Source organism: Theropithecus gelada, chromosome 8 (genome assembly GCF_003255815.1).
Source record: "Theropithecus gelada isolate Dixy chromosome 8, Tgel_1.0, whole genome shotgun sequence".
Classification (NCBI taxonomy): domain Eukaryota; kingdom Metazoa; phylum Chordata; class Mammalia; order Primates; family Cercopithecidae; genus Theropithecus; species Theropithecus gelada.
Window position 1 is genome coordinate 146,384,856 of NC_037676.1, and position 20,175 is coordinate 146,405,030.

At 50.7% G+C, this 20,175-nt stretch overlaps 1 protein-coding gene across 3 annotated transcripts in view; it reads left to right on the plus strand.

The window, feature by feature from the left end:
* Nucleotides 1–20,175, plus strand: part of MROH1 (maestro heat like repeat family member 1) — a 120,870-nt gene that overhangs the window by 12,042 nt on the left and 88,653 nt on the right. For 2 of the 3 annotated variants that reach the window (XM_025395032.1, XM_025395034.1), the window contains exons 2-3: nucleotides 6,154–6,231; nucleotides 10,309–10,454. In XM_025395032.1, coding sequence (XP_025250817.1) covers nucleotides 6,210–6,231; nucleotides 10,309–10,454 — 168 coding nt within the window. In that variant the 5' untranslated portion in view covers nucleotides 6,154–6,209. Of the gene's footprint in view, nucleotides 1–3,407; nucleotides 3,528–6,153; nucleotides 6,232–10,308; nucleotides 10,455–20,175 lie in introns of all 3 variants that reach the window. The other variant, XM_025395033.1, reaches the window with a different exon arrangement.

Consider the following 20,175-nt stretch of genomic DNA (forward strand, 5'->3'; position numbering starts at 1 on the left):
TGCAGTGGCGTGATCTCGGCTCACTGCAAGCTCCGCCTCCCAGGTTCACGCCATTCTCCCGCCTCAGCCTCCCAAGTAGCTGAGACTACAGGCGCCCGCCACCACGCCCGGCTAGTTTTTTTTTTTGTATTTTTAGTAGAGACGGGGTTTCACCATGTTAGCCAGGATAGTCTCGATCTCCTGACCTCGTGATCCACCCGCCTCGGCCTCCCAAAGTGCTGGGATTACAGGCTTGAGCCACCGCGCCCGGCCCGTCTAGGTTCTATGGGAAGGTTTTTTACTGTAAGTTCAATTTCTTTTTAGCTATGGGACTATTTAGGTTATCTCTTTGTGAGTGAGCTTTGATAGCTTGTAGCTTGTGTCTTTTAAGGGATTTGCCTATTTCTTTTCTTTTCTCTTTTTTTTTTTTTTGAGAAGGGGTCTTTCTGTCGCCCAGGCTGGAGTGCAGTGGTGCAGTCTTGGCTCGCTGCTACCTCTGTTTCCCAGGCTCAAGTGATCCTTCCACCTCAGCCTCCTGAGTAGCTGGGACTACAGGCGTGTGCCACCATGCCCAGCTAATTTTTGTACTTTTGGTAGAGGTGGGGTTTCGCCACGTTGCCCAGGTAGTCTTGAACTCCTGAGCTCAAGTGATCCACCTGCCTTGGCCTACCAAAGTGCTGGGATTACAGGTATGAGCCACCGCGCCTGGCCATCTATTTCTTTTTTTTAAAATTAATTAATTTATTATTATTATTATTTTTTGAGACGGACTCTCGCTCTGTGGCCCAGGTTGGAATGCAGTGGTGCTATCTTGGCTCACTGCAACCTCCGCCCCCTGGGTTCAAGCAATTCTCCTGTCTCAGCCTCCCAAGTAGCTGGGACGACAGGCGCACACCCCCACACCCAGCTGATTTTTGTATTTTCAGTAGAGATGGGGTTTCACCATACTGGTCAGGCTGGTCTTGAACTCCTGACCTCAGGTGATCCACGTGCCGTGCTTCGGCCTCCCAAAGTGTTGGGATTACAGGTATGAGCCACCACGCCTGGCCAATTTTTCTATTTTTAGTAGAGGTGGGGTTTCACTGTGTTGGCCAGGCTGGTCTCAAACTGACCTCAAGTGATCCACCCACCTTGGCCTCCCAAAGTGCTAGGATTACAGGCGTGAGCCAGCCACCTTGCCCGGCCTCTAGTTTCTTCAGGTAGAAGTTGAACTCATTCTTTTTTTCGTGCACATTCTCTGTATACTTTAGTCATTCTTCTTTTCTAAAAAGATATTTAGTGCTGTAAGTTTCCACAGATTTTGATATGTCGTGTCATTTTCATTCACTTCAGCATGCTTTGTAATTTCACTTTTGATTCCTTTTTAGACCCATGCATTATTTCAAAGCATATTAAATAGTTTTGAAATTCTTGGGGATTTCTTAGATATCTTTCTCTCATTGATATATTTAGTTCCATTGTGGTCAGAGAACATACTTTGTATGCCTTGAATTCTTTTACACTTTTTTTTTTTAAATTTTTTGCGAGAGGGTCTCCCTCCTGTCGCTGAGGCTGGAGCGCAGTGGTGTGATCTCTGCTCACTGCAGCATTGACCTCCTGGGCTCAAGTGATCCTCCCGTCTCCGGAGTGGCTGGGATTACAGACATGTGCCACCACACCCAGCTAATTTTTGTATTTTTTGTAAAGACAGGGCTTCGCTGTGTTACCCAGGCTGGTTTTGAACTCCTGAACTCAAGCAATCAACCTGCCTCTCAGCCTCCCAAAGTGCCAAGATTACAGGTGTGAGCCACTCTGCCTGGCCGAATTTTCTGTTCACTTGTTCTAACAGAGACAGAGGGCTGGGCATGGTGGTTTACACCTGTAATCCCAGCACTTTGGGAGGCCGAGGTGGGTGGATCACCTGAGGTCAGGAGTTCGAGACCAGCCTGGCCAACGTGGTGAAACCCCGTCTCTACTAAAAATACAAAAATTAGCCAGGCCTGGTGGCACGTGCCTATAGTCCCAGCTCCTGGGCAGGCTGAGGCAGGAGAATCACTTAAATCCGGGAGGCAGAGGTTGTAGTGAGCCAAGATCCTGCCATTGTACTCCAGCCTGGGTGACAAAAGCGAAACTCCATGTCAAAAAGAAAAGGAGAAAGAGATGTTGAAATTTTACTGGAATTTGGATTTGTCTATTTTTCCTTGCATTTTTATTAGTTTTGGCTTTGTGTATTTTGAAGCTGTGTTACCAGGTAAAAGTGTTTAGGATAGTTAATATGTCTGAAATCTAGTTTGTCTAATGTGACACCAGCTTTCTTGTAACTAATGCCAGCCATGTTTTTCTTTGCCCATCCTTTTGCTTTTAACCTCCTAGTGTTAACATATTTAATCTTTCCTGTAGTTTCTCAAATATATGATACAGTTTTAATAACTAATGTCTGTGTCTCTGAACTCTTTGGTTTGTGTTATTTTTGGGTCAGTTTGTATTGGTTGGTTCATCCTCACAATGGGTTGAATTTTCTTGCTTTGCACACCTGGTAATTTTTTTTTTTTTTTTTTTTTTTTTTGAGACAGAGTCTCGCTCTGTCGCCCAGGCTGGAGTGCAGTGGCCGGATCTCGGCTCACTGCAAGCTCCACCTCCTGGGTTCTCGCCATTCTCCTGCCTCAGCCTCCCGAGTAGCTGGGACTACAGGCGCCCGCCACCACACCCGGCTAATTTTTTGTATTTTTAGTAGAGACGGGGTTTCACCGTGTTAGCCAGGATGGTCTGGATCTCCTGACCTCGTGATCCACCCGCCTCGGCCTCGTAAAGTGCTGGGATTACAGGCGTGAGCCACCGCGCCCGGCCCACGCCTGGTAATTTTTGATTGGATGCCAGGCATTGCTTTTGCCTTGGTGGTGCTGGATATTTTTGTGTTCCTGTTAGTATTCATGAGCTTTGTGCTGGGAGCTGGCGAAGTTACTTGGGAACAGTTTGATCTTGTCGGGCCTTTCTTTTAGCTTTGTTAGGTGAGACCGGAATGACGTTTAGTCTAGGACTGATTTGGTTGATGACTGAGGTGGAGTCCTGAGCACTCTGCCTGGTGCTCCATGAGTCATGACACTGTCCACTCCAGCTGCTGGGAGCAGGCCCCATTCTTGGCCCTGTGGAAACCCTGGATGTTGCTTCTCCTAATCCCTTTGTGTGGCTCTTTCTGCAGCCTTGGATAGTTTGTTCTCATACAAGGCATTTGTATTAGTTTTCTAATGCTAATGCAATACGTTACCACAAATTTAGTGCCTTAAGCAACACAAATTTATTACCATAAAGTTCTTGGAGTGAGAAGTCTACCAAGGGTCTCACCAGCCCGAACCCAGGCGCCGGGGACTGCTTCCCTTCCTGGTGCCCCTGGGAAGGATTGCTTCTGCTGTCTCAGGTTCCTGGCAGAATTTGGTTCTTTGCATCTGTAGGACGGAAGCCCCTGTTTTCTTGTCAGCTGCCAGCTGAGGGCCATTCACAGCTTCTCCAGGCCACCTGCATTCCTCGTCTCAGAGCCTCCCTCCTGCATCCTCCAAGCCAGCAGTTGTGGGGTGAATGCTTCTCACACTTCAAATTTCTCCTCCCCGCTCTTTCGTCTCTTCTCTTTGAGCCACCCAGGAAAGGTTCTTTGCTTTTAAGGACTCGTGTGATTAGGTTGGTCTCACCCAGGTAATCCGGGATAATCTCCCTGTCTCAGGGCCTGTACCCTTAATCTCATCTACTGAATCCCTTTGCCGTGTAAGGGTTCATACACACAGGTTCTGGGGATTAGGGTGTGGGAAGCTTAGGGGCTATTATTCTGCTGACCAGTAACTTGCCGAGTGCCCAGGGAACCCGCTGCAGGTCTCTAAAGTTCTCTCTGGGCAACGCTTTCTCTGATACTTGACTGCAGACTCCAGCCACTTTGGTATCGGCCGGCACTACCCGCTCTGTCTCTTCAGCTTAGGTGTTTTGCCGGGCCCTAAGCCTGGGTCCTCTCTCCAGGCAGTGAGCTGGGCTCTTGGGGCTACGCCTCATTTCCTACCTCTCAGGCCTCACTGTCCTTCATTTTCTGATGTCCATTGTCCTGAGAAACAGTGGTTTCTTGTGTTTCGTCCAGTTTTTTAGTTGTCCTGTGATTCTCGCCCGGGCCGGGAGCAGACAAGTCCAAGCCCGTGTGCTCATTTGTTTTGTTAGCTCCTGTTTGAGTTGGGCAAATGGCTGCTGCACTGGAAGGGGTGCTGCACAGTCGTGGACTGGCGTTGGTCCCACCCGTTTCTTCCTGGATGGTGGAGCTGGGCAGTGCTGGCTACCCGCAGGGCACAGCCACTGGTCCCAGATCCCAGCCGCTCAGCCCAGCTCCTCCGCCTCCCCAGCTCAGCTCAGGCCTGGGAACTCTGGCTTCTGATGCTCCACGTCAGGCGTGCCCTTGTCTCTGGGAAGTGTGTGCTGTGGGCACTTTCATGGGTTTTCTGCCCTGCCTGAGAGTCACTGCCCTCCTCAGCTCTTAACACTTCCACAGTTTGGGATCTCTATGGAATATGTTTTTTTGTTTTTCTTTTTTCTTTTTTTTAAACAGAGTCTCACTCCGTTGCCCAGGCTGGAGTGCAGTGGCACAATCTCAGCTCACTGCAACCTCCGCCTCGCAGGTTCAAGTGATTCTTCTGCCTCAGCCTCTTGAGTAGCTGGCATTATAGGCACGCGCCACCACACCCAGCTAATTTTTGTATTTTTTTAGTACAGATGGGATTTCATCATGTTGGCCAGGCTGGTCTTGAACTCCTGACCTCAGATGATCCACCCGCCTCAGCCTCCCAAAGTGCTGAGATTACAGATGTGAACCACTGTGCCTGGCCCTGTTTTTCTTTGCTTTTTTTTGAGGCAGGACTTGCTCTGTTGCCTAGGCTGGAGTGCAGTGCAGTGCAGTGGTGCAGTCTCGGTTCACTGCAACCTCTGCCTCCCAGGTTCGAGCAATTCTCCCACCTCACCCTCCTGAGTAGCTGGGATTACAGGCATGAGCCACCACACTGGCTAATTGTTTTGTATTTTTAGTAGAGATGGTGTTTCACCATGTTGGCCAGGCTGATTTCGAACTCCTGGCCTCAAGTGATCCACCTGCCTCAGCCTCCCAAAGTGCTAGAACTTATTTTTTTATTTTTATTTTTCCTGAGACAGGGTCTCACTCTGTTGCCCAGGCTGCCATGCAGTGGTGTGATCTTGGCTCACTGGAACCTCTGCTTCCCAGGTTCAAGCGATTCTCATGCCTCAGCCTCCTGAGTAGCTGGGACTAAAGGTGCCCGCCACCATGCCCAGCTAATTTTTGTGTTTTTAGTAGAGACAGAGTTTCATCATATTGACCAGACTGGTCTTGAATTCCTGACCTCAAACAATCCGCCCACCTTGGCCTCCCAAAGTGCTGGATTACAGGCATGAGTGATCGCTCTCGGCCAAGATTTCCGTGATTTCTTACTTCATCTCCAACCCATGTGTGCACAGCACAGGGAGGTGTCCTGGCTGGTCAGGGGTGGCGTCTCTCCTTCATTTTTCTCTCCTTCATTTTACTCTGGAGTGTGTTAGGAAGGAATGGTGGACAGGTGGTGATCAAGGGAATGAAGGGGCCGGTGGGAGCTCAGAGAACAGAGAATGTGAGTTGTTAGGATGCTGGCTGCCATGCTCATGGTGGGCCTGCAGCCCCTCTGATGACCCAGGTCCTCAGAAAGCATGATGCAGGACTTGAGTGTGTGCCCGTGGTGAAGAGGCAGAAGGAACTTGGACACTTGCTGGACTCGATTCTTGGGACCATCGTCGCATGCTGTGGCGCATGGCATGCAGTGTGTGAAAGCGGTGTGGCCGTGCTCAGTTCCTCGGTGTGGAGGAGGATGCTCTAGATGGAGGTGCGTCTTCTCCTGCTGGGGCTGATGGTGGCGAGGCGTCTGTGGGCCAGCTGTGGACAAGCCTGTGCAGGCCTGTGAGGCGCTGGCAGGACTGATGTTGTTCAGGGATGGAGGAGAGTTGGAAACTGTTGAGGATCATGGTGTCTTTTGCCCTCCCTGAATGGCTCAAAGAAAATGTGACAGAGATGTTTCCCCCAGAACAAATTCATTTAAATTGTGTGTTTTACACGGAAATGGTAATTGCCTGTAAACTCAGATATCGTTGAGGCTTATGAATTAAATCTTGTGATTTTGGTTATTCCAGATTGGAGAAGAAGTTGTCCATGTTCACACTGGGTGAAGGAAGCTGAAACCACAGACATGACTGAGTCCTCCATAAAGAGTGAGTGCGTGGGGATTGGGGGTGGCCATGTGTGAGGCCTCTCTTGCCTCTGGGTCAGGGCAGGCCAAGGCTCTTACCAGCTCCAGTGGTGCCTGGAGTTTCCACCCGACACTCGGGAGCCAGAGTGGGTTCTGGGCAGGTTAGGTGATGTGGCAGGTGTAGACCTCCCCAACACGAGCCTTGAGTTTGGGACTCAGAAAAGCATATGGCATTCAGGATGTGATTTGAAGGTTTTGTTTGACTTTTTTTTTTTTTTTTTTTTTTTAAGACAGGGTCAGCTGGGCATGGTGGCTCACACCTATAATCCCAGCACTTTGGGAGGCCGAGGCGGGTGGATCATCTGAGGTCAGGGGTTCGAGACCAGCCTGACCAACATGGTGAAACCCCATCTCTACTAAAAAACAAAAAATTAGCCAGGTGTAGTGGCATGTGCCTGTAGTCCCAGCTACTCGAGAGTCTGAGACAGGATAATCGCTTGAACCCAGGAGGTGGAGGTTGCAGTGAGCTGAGATCATGCCCCTGCACTCCAGTCTGGGCGATGGAGCGAGACTCCATCTCAAAAAAAAAAGGGTCTCCCACTATCACCCAGGGTGGAATGCAGTGGTGCAGTCATGGCTCACTGCAGCCTCAAACTCCTGAGCTCAGGTGATCCTCCTACCTCAGCCTCCTGAGTAGCTGGGACTACAGGTGCACACCACCACGCCCAGAAGTATTTTTCATGGAGATGAGATTTTGTCATGTTGCCCAGGCTGGTCTTGAACTTCTGGACTCAAGTGATCCACCCGCCTCAGCCTCCCAAAGTGCTGGGATTACAGGCGTGAGCCACCGTGCCCGGCCTGGAGTGACTCCTGAATGAACATGCTTTCTCCAGATGTTCATCAGAAAATAAAAAAGTTAGCAGTCTTCAAAGGCTGTTCAGGCTGCTGTAACAAAGTATCTTAGATTGGGTAATTAATGAATAATAGGAATGTATTTCTCACAGTACTGGCAGTTGGAAAGTCCCAGATAAAGGCACCGGCAGATTCGATGTCTGTGAGGGCTGTTCTCTGACTCATAGATGGAGTCTCTTGCTGTGTCATCTCATGACTAGAGGTGCTGAAGGGACTAGGGTGTCCTTCAAGCCTTTGTTTGTTTGTTTTTTGAGACAGGGTCTCACTCTGTTGCCTAGGCTAGAGTGCAGTGACCTCCTGGGCTCAAGCCATCCTCCCACCTCAGCCTCCCAAGTAGCTGAGATTACAGGCATGTGCCTTCACACCTAGCTAATTTTTTTTTTTTTTTTTTTTTTTGAGACGGAGTCTCACTCTGTCGCCAAGGCTGGAGTGCAGTGGATCTCAGCTCACTGCAACCTCTGCCTCCCGGGTTCAAGTGATTCTCTCTGCCTCAGCCTCCTGAGCAGCTGGGATTACAGGTGCCCGCCACCACACCTGACTAATTTTTGTATTTTTAGTAGAGATGGGGTTTCACCAGGTTTGCCAGGCTGGTCTTGAACTCCTGACCTCGGGTGATCCATCCCCCTTGGCCTCCCAAAGTGCTGAGACTACAGGTGTGAGCCTCCGCGCCCAGCCCACACCCAGCCTAGTTTTTAAAGTTAGTTTTTGTAGAGATGAGGTCTTGCTGTGTTGCTCAGGGTGGTCTTGAACACTTGGCTTCAAATCATCCTCCTGCCTCAGCTTCACGAAGCACTGGGACTACAGCGTGAGCCACTATGCAGGGCCTCAATCTTCTTTTGTTTTTTTGAGACTGGGTCTTGTTCTGTCGCTTATGCTGGAGTGTGGTGGTGCTCTCAGCTCATTACAACCTCTGCCTCCTTTCTCAAGGGATCCTCCTACCTCAGCCTCCTGAGTAACTGGGACTACAGGTGCATGCCACTATGCCGTACTTTTTGTATTTTTTTCTTTTTTTCGTAGAGACAGGGTTTCAACGTGTTGGCCAGGCTGGTCTCAAACTCCTGGACTCAAGTGATCCACTAGCCTCGGCCTCCCAAAGTGCTGGGATTACCGGCGGGAGCCACTGTGCCTGGCCATCAAGCATTTTTTTTTTTTTTCCCCTCGAGATGGAGTCTCTCTCTGTCACCCAGGCTGTAGTGCAGTGGCGTGATCTTGGCTCATACAGTCTCTGCCTCTGAGGTTCAAGCAATTCTCCTGTCTCAGCCTCCTGAGTAGCTGGGACTGTAGGCACCTGCCATCACACCTGGCTAATTTTTATATTTTTAGTAGAGATATGGTTTCACCGTGTTGGCCAGACTGGTCTTGAACACCTGACCTCAGGTGATCCACCCACCTTGTTCTCCCAAAGTGCTAGGATTACAGGTGTGAGCCACTGTGCCCGACCCCATCAAGCATTTTTATAAGGCACCAATCCCGTCCACGAAGGTGGAGCCCAAAGGCTCCACTCTTAATGCCATCGCACGGGGTTAAGTTCCAACAGATGGATTTTGGAGGGACATGGCATCGAGGTTGTAGCAGCATTGCCGTTGTAGTAGGAAGCACAGATTTGCGCAGAGGCTCAGTTCAGCCTGCTCTGAGCGGGAGGGTCCCTGGGCGGCTGAGCCTCTGTACCTGAGCACGCAGGCCCCGGTTTGGGTCTGGGGTCTGCTCTGGCTGCCACCACTTCCCCAGCTGAGGCTGTGGCTCACTTAAGGCTGACTGTGTGCAGGGCCAGAATGGGTGAAGCTCTGCCCACTTGTCCCTGCTCCCTAGAGCTCTGTCCCAGTGATGAGCCACACCTCAGGGCTCGTTAAGTGCCACTGTTGGGTGCCATGCCTTGAGCTTGAGGGAGACCGAGAGGCCCGGAATGGCACTGGGGTGTTGATAGGTGGAGGTGGGTGGTAAGAAGAGTCTGTGAGTACAAGTGGGGCCCGGGCGCTGCCCAGCCAGGGCAGTGCAAAGCAGTGAGGAGGTGAGGTCGAGGGAGGGGGCGTGGCCTCACTGCCCTCAGAGGGAGGGGCGTGGCGTCAGTGCCCTCGGAGGGAGGGGGCGTGGCCTCGCTGCCCTCAGAGGGCAGGCTCCCAGAGCATGTGAGACCCAGCGCTTCCACACGTGAATGGCCACAGCCGGAAAAGCAGATGCAGACCTAGTTCAGCACAGGCCGAGTTTGCTTTACTGGCCGAACGTGGCCTTAGGTACAGTCAGATCTCATTGATTTGGATCAGCCTCTTTGGCTAACTACTGGACTTTGGAAATGGAGGGCTGTTTAAAGTCCAGCTTCCTGCTCGGGAAGGAATCCCTTCTCAGAGGGAGACTGAGTCATCCCCTGATGCCTGTGTGTTCCTCTGCCCCAGCAGGTGCCTCCTGGGATGTCCTCATTGGCAGCCTGGGTGTGGTGCTGCTGGAGCAAAAGGGAAGGGACATCCCCAAACCAGCCTGGAGGGTCTCGTTGGTGTGGAGTGGCGGTTGGCACAAGTCCCTGGGATGCTTGGCCTGCCCTTTCCCGTGTACAGGGAGCCGCCTGGCCTTGCCTGTAGAGCACTACATTTATTCCATGATTTTCTTGATTCAGCTCTGGTCCATGGGGGCTGAGAGCCATGGGATGAGGCTGTATCTTTATTCCTTTATGTATTTCTCACTGCTGGGGTCTTGGACCCTCTGCCCAGCTCCTGCCTGTCAAGGGCTATATGTGAGCAATGGGGCCATGGAGAATCCCAGGCTGCCCCTGGGCACAGACCCTCAGGGAGCCTTCCTGAAGAGTCGGCTGGTGAGTGAGCCATTGTCCTCAAGGAAGCTCAGGCCATGTGATCAGGACCAGCACAGCCTCATGCCTGCCTGTGTGGGAGGGCAGGCTGTGTCCTCTGTGTCGCTCAACCCTGATGTGCTAAATAGTGTGTCCTGGCAAGGGAGCTCCTCGGGCAGCTGGAATGTGAGCCCTGCAGCTCCACAGCCTGTCCCCGCAGTGCACCTGACCCCCGCAGCAGCACAGGCGGAGAGAGGTTATACGAGAGAGAAAGCAGCTGTGCCCTCTCCTGCTTTGTGTCTGTGATCCTCAGAGGCTACAGGCGTGTCCACTGCAGGAGTGACAGCTGAGGTGTGATAGGAGAGGGTGCTTGGGCGTGAGCATGCTAACGGGGCTTTGTCACTGCAGAGCTGGCCTCCACCCTGCTGGACGCCATCACCGATAAGGACCCCGTGGTGCAGGAGCAGGTCTGCAGTGCCCTGTGCTCCCTCGGGGAGGTGCGGCCGGTGGAGACGCTCCGTACCTGTGAGGAGTACCTGCGGCAGCACGACAAGGTATTTATGCTCTTTGGTGGGGATGATGTTGTCAGGGCCGTGGTCGGTTGGGGCTTACTTGGTTTGGGAAGAGAGTCCAGCCAGGAGCAGTGGGTCGGGTGTCATGCAGGGGTGACCACATGTCTAAGCCCTCCCACGCCTGCCTGTGTCAGGATGGGTAACCTGCCTTGTCTCATCGTGTGTGGGGTGTGGCTGCATCCCCCCACCACGGCATTGTTCAACCCTGTTCGAGGCTCTTTTACTCACTAAGTGGAGGCCTAATGGCCAGACTCTGTGCCTAGTGCCTGAGGGACAGGCCATAGTCCTTGCTTGAGGGACAGAAGGTTGTTTCGGAGAGAATCTCATCGACCTAAGGAGCCAGAAACACTGATAAGTGCTCAGAGAGTCCCCAAGGGTCCTGCGCTGCTGGTCTTCCTGCACCCTCAGGGAGGGGCTGCCCAGGAGGGGCCCGGGCCTTCCCTTGCGGTGCTGGAATGTCCTGTCCTCTCGCACAAACATTGCCCACTCGGGAGAGCTACAAGAGCCTCTTGGGAACTCTCTCTTCAGCCCCACAGGGATGCCAAATCAGTAACCCGAACCCCAGAACAGATGTGGCCCGGCTGGCTCTCGCCTCCCGGGATTTCAGCCTCGCCTGATCTTGGTTCAGTGGTTCTCTGTCACTGCTGACAGCGTTGGCACTGCATTGTTTGAAACTGTTATGCACTTTCTAGTTTTTCTCTCTGTGTGTGGTTTGGGCTGTTCTGGGAAGGGGAAGAGGCTTTTGCGGTATTAAAAGGTCATTATTTTTGTTTTATTTAACATTTCGATATGTAAAAAGGGACCTCTGTACAATGTATTTCTTATCAGCTACCATCTCCTGGGGAAAATGACCCACTTCCATGAAAATATCTGCCCATAGCCGGGCGCGGTGGCTCAAGCCTGTAATCCCAGCACTTTGGGAGGCTGAGACGGGCGGATCACAAGGTCAGGAGATCGAGACCATCCTGGCTAACACGGTGAAACCCCGTCTCTACTAAAAAATACAAAAAACTAGCCGGGCGCGGTGGCGGGCGCCTGTGGTCCCAGCTACTCCGGAGGCTGAGGCAGGAGAATGGCGTAAACCCGGGAGGCGGAGCTTGCAGTGAGCTGAGATCCGGCCACTGCACTCCAGCCTGGGCGACAGAGCCAGACTCAGTCTCAAAAAAAAAAAAAAAAAAAAAGAAAATATCTGCCCACTGCCATGGCCTGGTGGCACTTCTTGGGGCAGGGTCTCTCCTTTCTTCCTCTGTCAGCTGTCTTAGTTGTTTTTATTTTTAGTTTTATTTATTTATTTATTTTTATTTTTTATTTTTATTTTTTTTTTTTGAGACGGAGTCTCACTCTGTTGCCCGGGCTGGAGTACAGTGGTGTGATCTTGGCTTACTGCAAGCTCTGCTTCCCGGGTTCATGCCATTCTCCTGCCTCAGCCTCCCGAGTAGCTGGGACTACAGGCACCTGCCACCACGCCCAGCTAATTTTTTGTATTTTTTAGTAGAGACCAGGTTTCACTCTGTTAGCCAGGATGGTCTCGATCTTCTGACCTCATGATCCGCCCGCCTTGGCCTCCCAGAGTGGTGGGATTACAGGCGTGAGCCACTGCGCCCAGCCTTTATATTTATTTTTAGTAAACAAATTTATTTATTCTTTCATTATTATTATTATTATTTTTTTTTTTTTTTGAGACAGAGTCTTGCTCTGTTGCCCAGGCTGGAGTGCAGTGGCCAGATGTCAGCTCACTGCAAGCTCCACCTCCCGGGTTCACGCCATTCTCCTGCCTCAGCCTCCCGAGTAGCTGGGACTACAGGCGCCTGCCGCCTCGCCCAGCTAGTTTTTTTGTAGTTTTTAGTAGAGACGGGGTTTCACTGTGTTAGCCAGGATGGTCTCGATCTCCTGACCTCGTGATCTGCCTGTCTCGGCCCCCCAAAGTGCTGGGATTACAGGCTTGAGCCACTGCGCCCGGCCGATATTATTATTTTTTTTGAGATGGACTCTCAGTCCATTGCCAGGCTGGAGTGCAATGACACCATCTTGGTTCACTGCAACCTCTGCCTCCCGGGTTCAAGCAATTCTCCTGTCTTAGCCTCCTGAATAGCTGGGATTACAGGTGTGCCCCACCACACCCGGCTAATTTTGTATTTGTATTTTTATTATTTATTTATATATATTTTTTGAGACAGAATTTGGCTCTGTTGCCCAGGCTGGAGCACAGTGGCACGATCTTGGCTTACTGCAATCTCCACCTCCTGGGTTCAAGCAATTTTCCTGCCTCAGCCTCCCAAATAGCTAGGATTACAGGTGCCTGCCACTATGCCTGGCTAATTTTTGTGTTTTAGTAGAGATGGGGTTTCATCATGTTGCCCAGGCTGGTCTCGAACTCCTGACCTTAGATAATCAGCCTGCCTCGGCCTCCCAAAGTGATAGGATTACAGGCAAGAGCCACTGCGCCCAGCATAATTTTTTTTTTTTTTTTTTTTTTTTTTTTTTTTTTGAGATTGATTCTAGCTCTTTTGCCCAGGCTGGAGTGTAGTGGTGCAATCTTGGCTCACTGCAAGCTCTGCCTCCTGGGTTCACACCATTCTTCTGCCTCAGCCTCCCAAGTAGCTGGGACTACAGGCACCCGCCACCACGCCCAGCTAATTTTTTGTATTTTTTAGTAGAGACGGGGTTTCACTGTGTTAGCCAGGATGGTCTCGATCTCCTGACCTTGTGATCCACCCGCCTTGGCCACCCAGAGTGCTGGGATTACAGGTGTGAGCCACTGCACCTGGCTGCCCGGCCTAATTTTGTATTTTTAGTAGAGATGCGGTTTCACCATGTTGGTCAGGCTGGTCTTGAACTTCTGACCTCGAGTGATCTGCCTACCTCTGCCTCCTAAAGTGCTGGGATTACAGGCGTGAGCCATCACGTCCAGCTATCAGCTATTTTTTTTTTTTTTTTTTTTTAAGACGGAGTCTTGCTCTGTTGCCCAGGCTGGAGTGCAGTGGCATGGTCTCGGCTCAATGCAACCTCTGCCTCCCGGGTTCAAGCGATTCTCCTGCCTCAGCCTCCTGAGTAGCTGGGATTACAGGCGCCTGCCATCGCGCCCAGCTAATTGTTTGTATTTTTAGTAGAGATGGGGTTTCACTACGTTGGCCAGGCTGGTCTTGAACTCCCAACCTTGTGATCCACCCATCTGGCCCCCCAAAGCTCTGGGATTACAGTCGTGAGCCACCGCACCTGGCCCATTAGCTCTTTTTTAAAAATTTACTTTATTTTTATTTGTTTGAGACAGGGTCTTAATCTGACACCCAGGCTGGAATGCAGTGGTACAATCACAGCTCACTGCAACCTCAACCTTGCGGGCTCAAGTGATCCTCCTGCCTCAGCCTCCTGAGTAGCTGGGACTATAGGCGTGTGCCACCACACCCAGCCAGCTGTCTTAGCTATTTTTGCCCCCTTGTGTTCCCTGTAGGAGTGCTAGGACTAGCTTGTCGGGAGGTTCATTAGAGTTGCACTTATTCATAGGTTAGTCTGACAGGGCTGCCCTCCTGCTTGGACAGGGTGGTTTTGTTACTGGAAAGGGGTCCTGATCCAGACCCCAAGAACTGGTTATTGGATCTCTCACAAGAAGGGTTTAGAGGCAAATCCACAAAGTGAAAGCAAGTTTATTGAGAAGTAAGGAAACTGAAGAATGGCTACTTGATAGAGAGAGCAGCCACTAGGTCTGCCGGGCGGCTATTTTTTGGTTATTTCTTGATGACGTGCTAAGCAAGGGGAGGATTATTCATGTGTTTTCCAGGAAAGTGGCAGGCAGTTTGTGGAATGAGGGTCCCTCCTTTTTAGACCTGGCGTTGCTGTGGCATTTGTAAACTGTCGTGGTGCTGGTGGGAGTGTCTTTCAGCAGCCAGTGCATTATAATTAGTGTATAGTGAGCAGTGAGGACGACCGGAGGTCACTGTCGTCACCATCTTGGTTTTGGCAGGTTCTGGTCGGCTTCTTTACTGCATCCTGTTTTATCAGTGGGGTCTTTGTGACCTGTGTCTCATGCTGACCCTGAATTATCCTGTGACTGAGAATGCTTGACCTCCTGGGAATGCAGCCCAGTAGATCTCAGCCTTGTTTTACCCAGCCCCTCTTCAAGATGGAGCTGCTCTTGTTCAAACCCTTCTGACAGTGCATCTACCCACTGATGTGGCTGTCCTCTGGGCTTTGCATGAGCCTGGTGAACACAGCACATGAGTGCCGGGCATCGAGCCCTTCTCTCTGTGGCTGAAAGGCCCCATTACCTGAGACATGCTGAAATCAGCGTCTAATTGTCAGACAAAATTAGGGCTGACCTTGCTATTTGAGGAAACGGCCAAAGAATACTAAAGGTGGTTAAAAGAGTGTATTAGTCTGTTTTTACACTGCTATAAAGAACTACCTGAGCCTGGGTCATTTATAAAGAAAAGAGGTTTAATTGACCCACAGTTCCATAGGCTGTACAGGAGGCATGGCTGGGGTGGCCTCAGGAAATTTACAGTCGTGGCGGAAGGGCGAAGGGGAAGCAAGCATATCTTTACATGATGCCAGGAGAGCGCGAGCAGGGGGAGGTGCTACACACTTCCAAACAGCCCGATCTTGTGAGAACTCACTATCCCAAGAGCAGCAAGAGAGAAATCCACCACCGTGATCCAGTCACCTCCCAGCAAGTCCCTACCCCAATACTGGGAATTACGATTCAACATGAGATTTGGGTGGGGACACAGAGCCAAACCGTATCAAAAAGACTTTGTTATTTTTAGCAGTTTGTAACAAAATGTAAGTCTGCTTTGTAGGGGAGAAAAAGGGTGATGATACCTTTCCTCACCCATCACAAGTGTCATGGCTGACAGTTCCATAACAAAAGACAGATTAACAAGAGAAAAGCATGACAAGCTTATTTCATCACAGTTTAATGTGACATGGGAGCCTTCAGAATGAAGGCCCAGAGACCCAGGGAAGTGATCTGATTTTATGTGTAGGTTCGAAGAAACGGGCAGCTGTGTAGAAGTGGACTTGGATGGCGGGTGTGAACCATGGAAGCATACTGGGGGCACCAGCAGGGCCCATCTCGAGTTCTCCTGAGCCTCTCTGACCAGCACTCTTTCCTCCAGTTGGGGCAGGACCCCTCTGCAGTGGGGGTCTGAGACCTACAGTCAAACAAGGTTGGCCAGAGAATTTTTTTTTCTTGAGACAGTCGTATTCTCTTACCCAGGCTGGAGTGCAGCGGCACAAACGTGACTCACTGCAGCCGTGACCTCCCGAGTTCAAGTCATCATCCCACCTCAGCCTCCCAAGTAGCTGGGTCTACAGGTGTGTGCCACCACGCCTGGCTAATTTTTTGTGTTTTTAGTAATGATGGGGTTTCACCATGTTGGCCAGGCTGGTCTCAAACTCCTGGACTCAAGCATTTTACCTGCTGTGACCTCCCAAAGTGCTGGGATCACAGGCATGAGCCACCAGCACCCAGCGAGAATTTCTTTATGGCCAGGTTTTACACAGAATGGTGGAGGAAATTAGAGTGATATTTACAAGTTTTTTTTGTTTGTTTGTTTTTGTTTTTGTTTTTGAGATGGAGTCTCACTCTGTCGCCCAGGCTGGAGTGCAATGGTGCAATCTCGGCTCACTGCAACCTCGGCCTCCTGTGTTCAAGTGATTCTTTGTCTTAGCCTCCCAAGTAGCTGGGATTACAGGTGCCTGCCATCACGCCGAGCTAATTTTTGTATTTTTAGTAGAGATGGGGTTTCACCATGTTGGCCAGGCTGGTCTCATACTCCTGACCTCAAGTGATCTGCCTGCCTTGGCCTCCCAAAGTGCTGGAATTACAGGCGTGAGCCACCACCTGGCCAATATTTACAGGTTTTATGACTGCCTTGGGGGAGAATGAGGGGGAGAGAGGAGAGGGCAGAGCAGGTCTGAGAGGGACTTTGCTCCTGAGGCCTCCATTGTGGGGCATCCTCCTCTGAGCCCCAGCCACTCCATGCTTGTCCTACTTTGTTTCTGATTTTACCCCTTTTCTAGCCTTTACAGTTTTTTAACTGAATTTTTAAAAAGTCTTCCTTCACAGTTGGCGTATTTATATATGATACACATGCTGAGCTGGAAGCACTGACCCTGTGGGCTGTGACCCTTCCCAGGGACCTCGCCTGCCCTAGTCCTCTTCTGTCGTCTCCTCCTGCAGACCGCCTCCATAGGTTTGGTCACTACCTCCAGTGTCTGCCTTTTGTTTGTGGGTCTCACCGCAGCTGCACTTCGCTTGGCTGTGTCTTGCCTGGATAGCAGGCATGGTTCAAAGCCCACTGAGTCTCTCCAGAAAGACGTGGAACAACAGGGAAAAGCAGCACCACATCCCCCTCCAGGCCTCAGACGCCAGCGCGGTGTCCTGGGGTACCTCAGACGCCAGCGCGGTGTCCTGGGGTACCTCAGACGCCAGCGCGGTGTCCTGGGGTACACCTGGAGCTTTACAGGTTTCGGCTCCTGTCTGGCATCTGTGTTTGTGGTTCTGTCTTTACGAGCCCAGAAGCCCATGACTTCGTAGAATGTGACCTGTTCTGCCAAGGGGTGCTGGGCCTCACAGTTTTAGACACGTCCAGTCTTGTACACGTCAGCCAGGGTCCCGCACAGGACAGACTCCTCAGGGGCCGTCAGGCCATGGGGAGGGACGGGATTTGGGGAAGACAAGCAAGAATAGTAAAACTGGATTTTCAAATTCTCTGAGTAGAAAAACTCAAACTCACATTATTTTCTCTGCTCTTACACCACACAACAATCAACACAGAAGACATCTGTGACCAAATGTGGCGGATTTCTCTCCACCAGCAAACAGCAGTCAGTTGTGCAGTGGACACCGGCTGGGTGTCCTCAATTCAATTCCGACACCATCCACCTGGAGGTCGTGTCAGACCCCGCAGGTGGAGGGCTCAGCCCCACATGATGGCCCCGCTTCTGATGCCAGTCGCAAGCTCCAGGTGTGGCCTGTGCTTCTGACCGACCTGCCATGAATCAGAGTCTTCACGACCCCCTCCTCGGGTTCGATGAATTGCAGCAGCGGCTCACAGAACGCAGGGACAGAGAGGCCTGCCTTTACCCATTTATGACACAGGCTGTGACGAAGGGTGCGGATGCACAGCAGGTGGAGGAGACGCTTGGGGCAGGAATGGAGAGGGGCGTGGAGCTCCTGGGCCCTCCTGGGAGCCACCTCTAGGCACCTGCATGGGTTTCACTACCGGAAGCTCCTTTTGAGTTTTTGTGCGCAGTTGCACGCATGCTCACTTGAGGCATTCTTCCCTTACCAGCCGAGTGTTTCTAGAGGAAGGCCATATACTGTCTAAACACTACCATTTCACCTCAGTATGCTTGCTGGAGCCCATTCACCCAACTCCTGAGATCCTCTAAGGAAGATGCTGTCACCAGCCTTAGGTGTTTTCTTTTTTTTTTTTTTCCTTATTCCCCCATGCAGAAGCTTTAGGTGTTTTCCATCTGTTGTGAGATTGTCTTTCCCTGGTGCTGGCAGTGACCGGTTATTATTTTAGAGAGACGCCTAAACAACTGCCTGACCATCACCTGATGACCGCCTGACATTCCTAGTTGGGGGCCTCTCCTGCCCTCTTCATGTCTGCCTAGCGGCCTGCTCTAACATCCTCTTGTCCAAGGAGACTCGGAAGCAACCTGGAAAACTAAATTCCAGGCTATGACAGACAGAAAGGGAGATTGGACACACCTCGTTGTACCTGCTTCCTTTTGAAGTTTGTACAACCAATGAACTTTAGGTTAAAACAGATCGTAAGTCTGACAAAACAGATTCTTTGTAGCAGTAAAATTCCAGACTGGACTCTGGCATAGCATCGTGTGACAGATGGTGGGCTCTGAAGGAAATAAAAGTATTTTACCCCAAAATCTATTCTTGACATATTTTGAAATGACCCTGCAAAACCATATTTTGTGGGGAAAATTGCATCTGTGGAGAATCTCCTTCCGTTTCCAGGTCTTTTTCTGATCTAGAAGAGATTTAACTAAGAGTCTGACACCTTTAAGGTCTGAAAAGAGACATTTACCATCTATTATCTCTGAAGCCTGCTACCTGGAGGCTTCGTCTACGTAACAAGAACCTTGACTTTCACAAGCCCCTTTAATTCAGGCATTTCTTTCTGCTGACTTCAAGTCTTCAGGCAACGTTTAACTCTTTTTTTTTTTCTTTTTTTTTCCTGAGAGGGAGTCTTGCTCTGTTGCCCAAGCTGGAAGTCATTGGCACGATCGCAGCCCACTGCAACCTCTGCCTCCTGGGTTCAAGCGACTCGCCTGCCTCAGCCTCCTGAGTAGCTGGGATTACAGGTGCGTGCCACCACACCAGCTAATTTTTGTGTTTTCAGTGGAGACCAGGTTTCACCGTGTTGGTCAGGCTGGTCTCGAACTCCTGACCTTGTGACCCACCCACCTTGGCCTCCCTCGGTGCTGGGATGACAGGCGTGAGCCACTGTGCCTGGCCAATTTAACTCTTTTAGCCAGTTGCCGATGAGAAAATCTCGGAATCCACCTGTGCCCTGTGAGTGCTGCCCGAGACGCCTGCCTTTCTAGGCTGAAGCAGTGTACACCTTCCGTGTATTGACTTACTTCTTTGCCTGGGATTCTGTCCCCTAAGACATATAAAACCAAATAACCTGACCATCTTGGGTGTACTTTCTCAGGTGTTCCCTGGGCCATGGTCACTCACAGTGGCACAGAATAAACCTTGTTAGGTATTTTAGAGTTTAGCTTTTTTGTCAATAGTATTTTTATTTAAAGGGGCTCATTACTCTGTTTGCTTTCCTTGAAGAACTTCCCTGAGTGGGCCTTCTTCAACTGTGAATGGAGGCGGAGCTGTAAAAAGTATAGTACTTTTTTTTTTTTTTTTTTTCTGAGGCAGAGTCTCGCTCTTTTGCCCAGGCTTGAGTGCAGTGGTGCGATCTCAGCTCACTGCAACCTCTATCTCCTGGGTCAAGCAATTCTCGTGCCTCAGCTTCACGAGTAGCTGGGACTATAGGCATGTGCCACCACTCCTGGCTAATTTTTTTTTTTTTGTATTTTTAGTAGAGATTGGGTTTCGTCATGTTGGCCGGGTTGGTCATGAACTCTGACCTCAAGCAGTCCACTGTGTTGGCTTCCCAAAGTGCTGGTGATGTAGGATTCTTCTTCTTTTTTATTTATTTTTTATTTTATTTGTTTATTTATTTTGAGACAGAGTCTCGCTCTGTCACCCAGGCTGGGCTGGAGTACAGTGGCACAAACTGGTTCACTGCAACCTCTGCCTCCCGGGTTCAAGCAATTCTCCTGCCTCAGCCTTCTGAGTAGCTGGGATTACAGGCACACGCCACCACATATGTCTCATTTTTTTGTATTTTTAGTAGAGACGGGATTTCACCATGTTTGTCAGGCTGGTCTCAAACTCCTGACCTGATGATCTACCCGCCTCGGCCTCCCAAAGTGCTGGGATGACAGGCCTGAGCCACTGCACCCAGCCATAGGATTCTTCTTCTTGGTCCCTTTGCAAGCCTAGCAATGCCCCGCCTGGCCTTGCCCAGCCACGCTGGCATGCCTCAGCTTGCCTACGTTATAGCTTATAACTGTGTTTGGTGGTTCCTGAGCTCATGTACCACACCCAAGAAGAATGAGGATACAGTGGACATAGAAGGGTGAGGAGGGCAGAGAAGAATTTTATTGAGCGATG